The 12,419-nt window shown below is 45.8% G+C and overlaps 1 protein-coding gene across 1 annotated transcript; it reads right to left on the bottom strand.

The window, feature by feature from the left end:
* Positions 1-122: 122 nt before the first annotated feature.
* tacr2 (tachykinin receptor 2) lies at positions 123-5,919 on the bottom strand. Its single transcript, XM_012816988.3, has 5 exons — positions 5,408-5,919; positions 4,129-4,323; positions 3,651-3,801; positions 3,324-3,520; positions 123-2,748 (listed from the first exon to the last, which is right to left on the bottom strand). The coding sequence occupies exons 1-5, from the start codon at positions 5,800-5,802 to the stop codon at positions 2,556-2,558; spliced, it is 1,131 nt and encodes a 376-aa protein (XP_012672442.1). The 5' UTR covers positions 5,803-5,919; the 3' UTR covers positions 123-2,555.
* Between the last annotated feature and the right edge of the window lie 6,500 nt (positions 5,920-12,419).

Here is a 12,419-nt window from a genome sequence, read left to right as displayed (position 1 = left end):
AAGCATCTTTTAACAGACTCATGGTCGGTGCACTACGATGAGGAAACAGCGGTGACATACATGGTTTGTTATGCCAGTCCAAGTGACGTACACGGCTCGTTAGCCACATCCAGGCCCAAATGAGTAGCAGAATATCTCCTATATTAATAGGAGATCATAAAAAAAAACATGTAAATAGGATTTCAAAGTGAGTTTCAAAAAACCAGCACCCGTGTGCAGACATTGTATGCCTCTATATAATAAGGACTGTTTTGCTCTTCATTCACCTGAAGAACACCAACACACTTCATGTACCTACAATATACTTTCACATATTTGAGAAATAAAACACTGTATTCAAACTGGCAATCTGATTAACACAATATTTCATTAATGTAGGGGTGACCCTAACCCATCTACTGTTAAGGATGCTCCTCCGAAGCATTGGTGCAGCTAACAGGGCTCTCTTCTCTTTCAGGGTAACCAATATCATCGATAATATTAAATACCAAAACAGCTATACATTACAGACATTTAGTGACCACATATAGTATTAACGTCATAATCCCATTGGTGATATGTATGTTACACCGTTTATATATTCCCTCACAAATATTTTGAAAACCTCAACACTCATTGTATTACAGTCAACATCAACACAGATACAGGCTGTAAAGGGGGTAGCGATGAATTACTGATGCTTAACACAGACACAGGCTGTAAAGGGGGTAGCAATGAATATATGATGCTTAACACAGGCAAGTACATTTTGAAATACAGTAACCAGCAGGCTGTCACAAGATTTGTTAAGTACCACACTATGAAATTAGAAAGGACATGTTTTGTACATTAATTTACAAACATGACGTTTGGATTGGCATGCAAAGCTACAGCCGATGGTGATGATGCTTCTTAATGTAGCATCTGCTAAACAGTCTAAGCTGCACTGTGGCGACTCCATGAGCTACATGCTATTTGACTGGGCCTGACTCAAGGTGCTGTATCTAGCATGAAAACTCTGTCAGGGTGTAAATGTATGCTTAAAATCCACTGGATCTTCTTATCAAACATATTCTTCTTATCCTAGTGTCACCAATACCAACTTCTTTTGCCATCTTCCTGATTGATTTGTGTTTCTTAAATTTTCTGGGGGACTTCTGTTACACCCACTATCCCATTTGTGCCGCCAGGTTGTCTTTTGAAGCTTCCTGTGTAAGTGTTTCTGTGAAAATGTCCTTGATGGATGCAGATCATCAATTATTTATCTTTTGTCTTCCATGCTGGAAATGAGTAGTGCAATGCAAGATGTTTCACTAAATTAAAATATCTAGTTAGCTTCAGATATTTGAGAAATAAAACTCTGTATTCAAACTGGCAATCTGATTAACACAATATTTAATTAATGTAGGGGTAACCCTAACCCATCTACTGTTAAGGTTTTATCTCTTCAGTAACGAAAGTGTATTGACGATGTCACAATGCGCACAGTGAGGTGACTCTGTATAAGTCCTAGGTCAAAGGAGCAAAGTCCATAAACTAAAGCTACCGTGTGGCGTGTGGGAGCATTGCACTGCCCCACCCATGTTTGTGCTTAGGATCTTGCTCATGGGGTTAAACTAACAAAATGATTTTGCCAAGTTAATAAATTAGCTTTAGTTCATGCACAGCAGGCTTTGCTTGATGAAGAGTCTTTCCAACAGTTCTCTTGCTAGGCTATTCCAGGTTTGGGATGAGCATAAAATCTCTAGGTACCAAACTGAGTTTTTGCACAAGGTTTGAACTCGGGGGGACGCACGTCTTGAAATTGTTGCTTGTTCTAATTTAATACCCTGTGTTAAATTGTCTTGTTCATAAATTATAGCTTGATAATTCAAACTAAACTCATATTGTCTCCATGTTGGTTTGAAGAGCTTTTGCCAATCATCCAATAACATTTTAATAATATTACAAGAAGGTTTATTAATGAATTGTGCTCAAGTTGGTATTGTGACAGATCCCAGATTTGTATTTCCCTGTTCATCGAACAACCTTTACTTGTATGAAGGCAAGAAACAATTAACCTCATATTTTCCCACTTAAGCTTACACTTACACTTGCAGTACATTGGACAATTAAAATGGGACCTTTAACTGGATCTCATTTGTTCTAGAAAACTCATTTTCACATTTTCAACACTGTCAAAGAAGTCACACTGAAATTTTTTTTATATATGTATACTGATTTCATATTTACAGCAGTGACGACTTCCACATTTCAATCTGTGGGCTGTGACTGGAGCTGAGAAAAGCAAACAATAGCACAGTTTCACACTGTCCCAAACACAAACACAAATGTCAACTTTCATGACTGGCTGACAGATAAGGCTTGGTGCTTATGCCATTGGAGCACAGTTCAATCCGTACTCCACATGTACTCATTTTCAACTCACACTGAGGTACTGCATGACAGTTAGTGGATATGGTCATTGAAATAGGAATCAGCTCTCTGTCCTCTTCCTTCTAACATTTCTCTTTTTCCAGACCTGGTTTTTCTCATTCGTCCGCTCCTAATCCAACAGCTCACTCCCAGACATTCGTTTAGGCTTTGATCAGTTTGGAGACGGTGTCCTCTTGCTTGTTGCCGTTTTTGCGGGCCGTCAGGCTGGTGGTCTCAGTGCGGTAGCTGCGGGTTGTGTGGAAGGTCCGCATGTGTTGTAACTCCATGTTGTCCTCCTCTGTTACCTTGATGAAGGGACACCAGCGGAATGCTTGCCGGAATCCTGAGCGGAACCTGGGGAGTAGTTACAAAGAATCATCACTTCCAAATACTCTTCTTGTCAATGAAAGTAATGTTGAATGAAGCCTTGAACATTCCCATAGTTCATTTTGTTACTGTAAGTCCCAGAACTTTTTATTTCATTCAAATATTTGAAGGTTTGTTAAGGGTGTTGTGTATTCAAAACAGGTTCTCCATCATAAATGAAGCTGCATCTTTTTTCTTCCCCTCTCCCTCCCAAATCCTAATATTTATTCAAAGTGTGCAATTTAATAAGCCAATTAAAACTGATTGCACTTAATAGCTTTACTGACATCCCTCCAAACTGATACAATTTGTATGCAGTAGGAATATAACAATCTAATGTATTATGCATGGGGATGCAACTTAGCAAATACAGTATTGTTTAATAATAAATACCCTGTGGTAGTGATTAAGCCGTCCTTGAAACAAATTAATGACATGATTGTTTTCCATTTCATGGTTTACGAAGCTGATGTTGACTGACATTCTGTCAGTCAACCACTGACGAGACATCAACTTTTTCCTCTACACTTGTATAAGTTGCGGGAGATTGATATGACACCCACCTCTGGTTGAGACAGCAGTAAATGATGGGGTTGTACATGGTGGAGCTCATGGCCAGCCAGAAGATGGCCAGATAGACCTGTTGGATGTAATGTTGCTTGTAGATGTCCCTGTTGAAACTGCCCAGGATGAAGTAGATGTGGTAGGGCAGCCAGCAGGTGGCAAACGTCACCACCACCACTATCATCATCTTTACCACCTGGTTTGGAGGCAAGGAAATGCATTTTTACCTGATTTATCTGTCTCCAACGAACTTCAAAGCAACTAGGCTATTAACTAGGCTATCAACTATGGCTGAGTATTGTGGCTCAGAGAAATGTTTGGCTCACCTTGCGCTTGGCCTGGATTTGGTTTTGGTAATGATCAGTTGCTTCACCTGGGATCTCACTGCCCCACAGTCTATGTCCAACCAGACTGTAGGTCACAAGCATCACCAGCAGGGGGAGTAAGTAGATCAGGATGATGACAGCTACTTGGTATCTGGGGGATACAGAAAGAAATGAAAAAGTGTATTTGTTTTTAATTAAAGCTCAAATGTAAAATCTATAGTATTTACTGATGCATCTAAGAGGAAAAGATTCAAGGAATCACTATGTTGCCATGTATGTTTCAATGTGGTATCACAGCAATATCATTCAACTGCACTAAATAATGGAAAATAAATTACAACTTGCGGCATATAAAATAAAGTCATAAAATTCTCCAAGGGAATATATGTCAGTTTTTAGAAAAAGCTCAACCTCCTCACAGTGAGGACCGTCACAGATATATTTAACGAACCACATCAATGTGTGACTAATGTATTACATGAGCTGGTGGACCCCTCCATAGTCATCTGGCCACTCCACCATGCAGACGGTCCGCGGCGGGTAGAACGTTGTGCCGGCGAAGAAACACTGGGGGAAGGCCAAGGAGCACGCCACCATCCAGATGACTGCAATCACTACCTTTGTGGTTGTGGAGGACAGCCTGGGCTTCAGTGGATGAATGATGGCCATGTATCTATGGAAGACACACAGGCATCCCTGAATAAAATGAATGGATCCGCTTGCATAGCCGAAGGTAGAGGGTGCTGAGGCATCTCATTAGATCTGTCCTGAGGAATGATTCCTTTCATAACCCTGTGAGCTCACTGAGAAGTGATGTCATAGATGAGGTTGAAATGCACATCTTGGTCTTCTGAATTATTGTTGAGCACCTCAGTTACGTCTACACTCATCAAAATGAGGAGGTGAGGCTAGAATTAGATACAAGAAGTCTGGAGCAATAAATGTTAATGTTCAAATTAAGTGTTTTAGATGGAAGTTTATATCAGTGCAATGTCTTTTAAAGTCAAGGTTTTTCAAACCCTGATAAAAAAAAAATAGGTGACAAAATTTCAGTTTTTTATGTAGAAAACATGAAATACAAATAAATATAGACTTCATAGATTTCTCTGCATTATTGGTGAACATGTTATTTTCATTTCACATGCCTTCTTCGTGTTTCTTGTAGAGTATGTGTCTGGATAGATTTGCTAAGATTGCATGTATATACTGAGTTTTTGATAAAACGGATAGCAAAGATGGCACCAACTCTGAGTGACATATCTCATATCACAGGTGTTAAGGGAACAACAAACACACAGTACAGCTCAATACAATCAATGTTTACTACCGCACTGCAATGGGTCATATATCCTCTATGGACATTTTCCTCCACGTTCTAAAATACCCTTTATTTGCTTGGGCTGGTGGCATATGTTCTGCGTCAAATCACTGACTGGCATAAGCGCTGCCCCGCATCTAATCACTGAATGTAAAGCAAAATATAGATGATAGCCATTTATAATTCAAATGTGTACGAAAAATGGTTTTGGACAAATACACCAGTTGTTTTTTGTTGTGCGTTCACTCGTCGTTTTCATTATTTTTGGAAACAGGCGCGCGCTCACATCTGGTTTCCTTTCTTCGCTATGCCCTTCTAATCAAATTGCCTTACGATCTGTTACCTGCGTTCGCAGCTCGACTTAAATTAAAGTTATGCTTTCAGTGAAATAAGCAAATTAATCATGAAAGTTCAAAGGGAAGTACTTTTGGTAACTTACCTGTCAACGGCTATTGCTGCCATTGAGTATATACTGGAGAACATGGCAGTGATGGGGAAAAAGTTATGAAATTTACAATATCCTAACCCAAAGTACCAGTCGTTGTGTATAGCGTACACGAAATTAAACGCAGTGTTGAAAGTTGCCATGGACACATCCGAAAATGCCAGGTTGACAATGAAATAGTTGGTTACTGTCCTCATTCTTTTGTGCGCCATGATTATCCAAATAACAGTAACATTTCCAATGACTGACACGATCACAATTAGTGAGTATGCGATCGCCCAGAGTGCCACTTGCCAGTCTGGCTGTTCAAAGAGATTTACGGTGGTGTCGTTGCCATCATCCTCGTAAAAAAATGTTGAAGCCAAAAGGGGGTTTGAAGTTGTATCCATGTCAACATCTGCCAACGGCTGAAGATACCTCAAAAATGCATGTAAGGACTGAATCAAATTGGATTTTTCACATCAGCTAACATCCTTCACTTTTCATGGTTCCAGGGTAATACCGACGGTCCGATAAATGCCCCTCATTATAGTGATCTTCAATTGATGGCTCATTGTGTTAAAGGCAGTGAAAGGTTATCTCCTGCCTCAATAGCCAGTCTCCTCTCCAAAAGAAAAGATCCAGGACTGTCGCTAGTGATACCTGATGCGCTGTTGGGCAGCCGGAGATCTTTGGCGAGCTTTGGCTAATCACAGGCGCAAAACCTGTTCGGGGCGCAGGGGGTGTGTCCACTTCTGAGCAGTGACGTTACGATATGAGAGCAGATTTCCAATGATTTGTTCCCTCGGGCGGGATATCAAAGTTAATCTTTTATTTAGAACAGCTTTTGTCACAGGTGAAGAACAGGCTGCATTTGAATCCATGCGCTTTCCCAATCCAAACATGTGCATGAAAAAAGCAGGATGAGAGCCGTACAAGAATTTACTTGACTTACAATTTAATTAATTTGTTGATTCTGAATGATGTCCAAATATATTTCTATTTGAGGAGAGGACTCACTAATGAGTTCCACAATGACCATATGAGCCAGTCCCCTGTCCCATCACTCGTCCAAGGAGATTGTTTCTGTTCATAAAGACCAGGTGGTCAGTCTTGACTAGAGTCCAGTAAGCTGTCCAGAAGAGGCTTGTATCACCTAAATGGTTTTGACTGAAATCCATAAAACATGCCCACCATTACACACATACACACACACACACAGACACATACATACACACACACACACACACACACACAGACACAAACACACACACACACACACACATATTCAAACACACACACACACACATACTGTGGGAGCCTGGCCTTGCAAGGGCAAACAGTGGGTACACAAAGTGGAAAAAGAGAAGTCAGACACAGGAGCTGCGGTGAACAGAACTTAGGTTTATTGTACAAACTGAAGGGGGAAAAGGGAGGGGGCGCAAAAAGGTAACTCAGAAATCTTCACCGGTCTGGCCGTTGGCGTCAGGGGCTCCGTCGGGCTTTTCCCTGAGACAAGAGAGAGGTAGAGAGCGATTACTCGTCTTCAGTAATATATATGGCAGGCCGCGGGCCTCTTACCCTGAGACTGTCTTGGAAGGCGTCTGGTTCTCACTCCTCTGTAGCGCAAGACAGTCTGGCTTCCGTATCCTCTGGTTGAGTTTAAAAAGGCTCCTGATTGCCTGATTGATTGAGTGCACCTGGGAGGGACAACCAGAGACACCTGGGTGGGGAGGAGTTCCCTATGAGAAACTTCTGGGGTAGTACCGCCCATCCACCACCATGCCTCTTAATCGCCTTCGTTTGGCTGCACTCAGCCATGTGGGGCACTGCTCACCGGCTGGGCCATCACATACCCCCCCCCTCAGCTCCGAACCACGGTGGGGAGCGGCAGACCACAGGCAGTCGTCCCTTCTTGACATGGCATCAGCGTTCCCATGCAGTCTTCCGGCTCTGTGTTCCACTGTAAACTTAAAGTCCTGTAGGTGTAGAAACCAACGGGTTATTCTGGCATTCCTATCTTTATTGAAGGCCATCCACTTCAATGGTGCGTGGTCAGTGACCAACGTAAACTCTCGACCCAGTAAGTGATACCTTAACTTTCCGATTGCCCATTCAACTGCTAGGCACTCCTTTTCTACGGTCGCATAATTCTTCTCATGGGGAAGTAGTTTGCGGCTAACAAAGGTTATGGGGTATTCACTTCCATCATGTACTTGGGACAGGACTGCCCCAAGGCCTACCTCTGATGCATCTGTCTGAAGCACAAACCTCTTGCCAAAGTCGGGGGTGTGTAGCACGGTTTCGCTGCAGAGGGCTTTCTTCAAGGCGTTGAAGGCCCGCTGTGTCTGTTCCGTCCACTTCACCCGGTTAGATGCACTTTTGCTTGTCAGCTCATGTAAAGGGGCTGCTAAAGAGGCAAAGTTAGGGATGAACTGTCTGTAATACCCCACTAACCCGAGAAAGGTTCTCACCTGCCGTTTGGTCTGGGGTTGGGGCCAGGTTGTAATGGCATCCACCTTCTTTACTTGGGGTTTCACATTTCCTCGTCCGACAGTGTACCCAAGGTAATTCGCCTCCTCCAAGGCGAGGGAGCACTTTGCAGGGTTGGCTGTCAGTCCCGCCTCTCGTAAGGCCTGGAGAACAGCTTCTAGGTGCTGCAGATGGTTCTCCCATGACGTGCTATGGATAACAATGTCGTCCAGGTATGCTGCAGCGTAGTCCTGGTGTGGCCGGAGCACCTTATCCATGAGCCTCTGGAACGTTGCCGGGGCTCCATGAAGACCAAATGGAAGGACTCGATAGTGGAAGGCACCATCTGGCGTTGAGAAGGCCGTCTTCTCCCTTGCCCGTGGGGTGAGTGGAACCTGCCAATATCCTTTGGTTAAATCTAGCGTGGAGATGAACCGGGCAGGTCCTAACCTCTCGACCAGCTCATCTACCCGGGGCATAGGGTAGGTGTCAAACAGAGAAATCTCATTTAACTTTCGATAGTCATTGCAGAACCTAATGCTGCCATCCGGCTTTCCAACAAGGACTATAGGACTGGACCAGGCACTGTGTGACTCCTCCACCACCCCAAGGTCAAGCATTTTCCTCACCTCGTTTCTGATGGCCTCCCGTCTGGCCTCTGGGATTCGGTATGGTCGTAGCCTTACTGTCTTTCCCGGCTCTGTTCTGATGTCATGGGCGATGACTGTTGTTCGTCCCGGGGCCTCAGAGAAGACATCTCTGTTTCTATCGAGCAGTTCTCGGAGGTCTTGTCCTTGCCGGGATGACAGCTGGTCACCCATTTTCACTGGCGGGAGGACCTGGGGAGGCAGGTTAGCTACCAGGACATTGGAGGGGACAGGGAGAGGCTCACGCCATGGCTTCAGTAAATTTACGTGGTAAAGTTGTTGGGCTTTCCTACGGCCTGTCTGCCGTACACGGTAATTCACGGGCCCCACCCGTTCCAGTATTTCATACGGCCCTTGCCACTTGGCTAAAAACTTGCAATCATTTGTTGGAATTAAAACCATTACCTTGTCTCCTGGTTTGAACTCTCTCGCCTGGGCTCCACGGTTGTATACTTGTGCCTGTTGCGCTTGGGCTTGCTGCATGTGCTCCCGAACTAAGGGCCAGACTTGGGTCATTCGGTGGTGCATTTGTTCCACATGCTCCACGATGCTGCGCTGGGTGGACGGCTGCTGCTCCCAGGCTTCCTTGGCCACATCCAGCAAGCCCCGAGGTCTCCGACCGTACAGAAGCTCGAACGGTGAAAATCCAGTGGAACCCTGGGGTACTTCGCGTATAGAGAACAGAACATAAGGCAGCAGCTGGTCCCAGTTCTTACCATCAACAGCGATTACCTTGCGCAGCATGTGTTTTAAGGTTTTGTTGAACCTCTCTACAAGTCCATCGGTCTGAGGGTGATAGACAGAGGTTCTGATTTGTTTCACCTTTAGGCTTTGGCACAAACATTTCATCACTTTAGACATAAAGCAGGACCCTTGGTCTGTCAGGATTCCTTCTGGCAGGCCCACTCTACTGAAGAGCAGAAACATCTCCCTGGCGACCACCTTCCCAGTAGCAGACCGTAGAGGAATTGCCTCCGGGTAACGGGTTGCATAATCCAGGATCACTAGGATATAGCGGTGACCACGGCTAGACTTTGGTAAGGGCCCAACTATGTCCATGCCAATCCTGCTAAAGGGTGTTTCAATAATGGGAAGGGGTATCAGAGGACTTCGGTACTCTACCTTTGGGGAGTTGATTTGACACTCGGCACAATGTCGGCAGTACTCCTCCACGGCCCTCTTGACTCCCGGCCAGTAGAAACGGCTGAGAACACGTTCATACGTCTTCTCCCTTCCTAAATGTGCCCCTAGTAAGTGGGAGTGGGCTAGGTACAACACTTTTGAAGCATACTCTTTTGGGATAAGCAACTGTTCACAGATATCAGAGTTCTTCTTAGTTACCCGATATAACAGCTTATCCTTGATCATAAAATGTGGAAAAGACACTTGACTCACCCCATCCTGCTTTTGACCTTCTATCACTTGGACGTCTCTCCAGGCTTGGGTCAGGTTGGGATCCCGCAGCTGGGCCGAGCCGAATTGTCCTGGCCTAAGACCTTCCTCCATTTCAACTTCCGGAAATTGAGAGAACACCTCGTCTGAGTGTATGTCTTCCAGGGGCTCCACCTCAGCTGCCCGTTCAGGGTCTGTTGCTGTGGTCTGGGTGTGGACAGCCTTACCCACGTCGTCATCAGAAGTTTCAGCAGGGCTACCATCGGGGGATATTGCAGCCCAGGCGGGGCGAGTTACGGACTTTCCTATCTTCACAGGTCGTTTTTTTGTTCGCCGTTTTGGGTCCCTTGCCTTCGCTGGCCAGTAGCGGGAGAAGAGGGGGCTGTCCCGGCCAAAAAGCACAGGAACCGGCAGTTGCTCGACGACCCCAACCTGTAGAGCGAATCTTCCTCGAGGAGTGATCACTTCGATTTTGGAGGTTGGATACTTCCGGGTGTCCCCGTGGATGCAGGACACAGGCAGCTCTTCACCCCAGGGTGCACTGGCGAATTGTGGTCGGACGAGGGAGACCATACTTCCGGAGTCTAAGAGTGCCTCTGTGTCTCTCCCTGCAATCTTCACCGGAAACTTTGGGGCTGGTGCTCCCTCATGGGCCCAACAGGTAGTGAGGTGGTGGCAGTAGAGGCCCTTGTTATCGGTAGACCCGGCTGTCGGCATCGGCTCATCCCGATCAGGACACTCTCTGGCTAGGTGTCCCTCTTTGCCACAGGAAAAACATCGTGGGACTGGAGGCCACTGGGTTCGTCTTGCAGCCGGTCCGGTCCAGCCAGAGGGCGTTCGGGCTGGTGGGGAACTGAAAGCTTTGCCTACCATCTCTCTCTCTGTCTTGGCTTTATAATTGTTTGGCTTGTTATTTTCTGACCGCATCAGACTAGCCATCACCCGGTGATTTTCTAATAAGGCTACTAACGTGTCTACATTGGGAGGCCCCTGCTGGGCGACATACCTCTTGGCATCGTTTGGCAAGCCCCGTATACACCGATCAATCACCACTCTGTCCACTATGGGCGGCCCTTCTGCTTCTTCCAGCCAGCTCCTGGTTAGACGGACTAGACCCATCACCTGTGCCCGGACGGGGAGAGCGGGGTCGTAGCTCCAGTCATGCACTCGCTGTGCCTTGGCAGGGAGGCTAAGTCCATATTGAGCTAGGATGGCAGTCTTTACCTTATCGAAACTCACGGCATCTGCAGCTGAAAGATCCCGACAGGCTTTCTGAGCTTCGCCGGTCAAGAAAGGCATAAGGTTGTTTGCCCATTCTGCTCTTGGCCATTTCTCTCTCGTTGCCGCCCTTTCAAACAGGGTAATATAGGTCTCGACGTCATCATCTGGCGTCAGTTTAGTCAGCACCTCTTTTGGCTTTCGCTCTTTCGGTTTTCCTGTTGCTCTACACAGCTCTACTACAGCTGTCTGCAGATTGGCTTGCGAGGTCAGAATGGCTTTCAAGATCTCTTCCATGTTCGACCTTCTCCTCTGATCTGACGTGCTCTATTCCAACTCGGTATACCCACTGATAGCGAAGACTCAGAATGCTCGCATTCTCCACCATATGTGGGAGCCTGGCCTTGCAAGGGCAAACAGTGGGTACACAAAGTGGAAAAAGAGAAGTCAGACACAGGAGCTGCGGTGAACAGAACTTAGGTTTATTGTACAAACTGAAGGGGGAAAAGGGAGGGGGCGCAAAAAGGTAACTCAGAAATCTTCACCGGTCTGGCCGTTGGCGTCAGGGGCTCCGTCGGGCTTTTCCCTGAGACAAGAGAGAGGTAGAGAGCGATTACTCGTCTTCAGTAATATATATGGCAGGCCGCGGGCCTCTTACCCTGAGACTGTCTTGGAAGGCGTCTGGTTCTCACTCCTCTGTAGCGCAAGACAGTCTGGCTTCCGTATCCTCTGGTTGAGTTTAAAAAGGCTCCTGATTGCCTGATTGATTGAGTGCACCTGGGAGGGACAACCAGAGACACCTGGGTGGGGAGGAGTTCCCTATGAGAAACTTCTGGGGTAGTACCGCCCATCCACCACCATGCCTCTTAATCGCCTTCGTTTGGCTGCACTCAGCCATGTGGGGCACTGCTCACCGGCTGGGCCATCACAATACACACACACATACACATACATACACACACAAACACACACACACACACACACACGCTCACACAATGTGTTGGTAAATGGAGATACAGGGCCTTTACACTCTGTGGCAGTCAAATTGCCACCCCTCTGTTGAAATGGCATTCTGGGATGGAGGGTCCCACTGTATTCAACCCTTGTTATCTGAATGTTACACCATCAGATTTGGGAAGTCCGTTTTGTTGAAAACAAAACATTTACGCACCCATGTATGATGCATCTAACTGCTCTTGATATGTGAATGAAAATCCATATATCTATACCAATGTCTATCTCTATCTATATGTACTATCCACAGGAGTATATTTATGACAGTTATGAAGGGGAGGCTT

The sequence above is a fragment of the Clupea harengus genome, chromosome 13 (assembly GCF_900700415.2).
Source record: "Clupea harengus chromosome 13, Ch_v2.0.2, whole genome shotgun sequence".
In the NCBI taxonomy this organism is placed as follows: domain Eukaryota; kingdom Metazoa; phylum Chordata; class Actinopteri; order Clupeiformes; family Clupeidae; genus Clupea; species Clupea harengus.
Note: the sequence above shows the minus strand (reverse complement) of the source record. Positions and strands in the feature narration are given on the sequence as shown.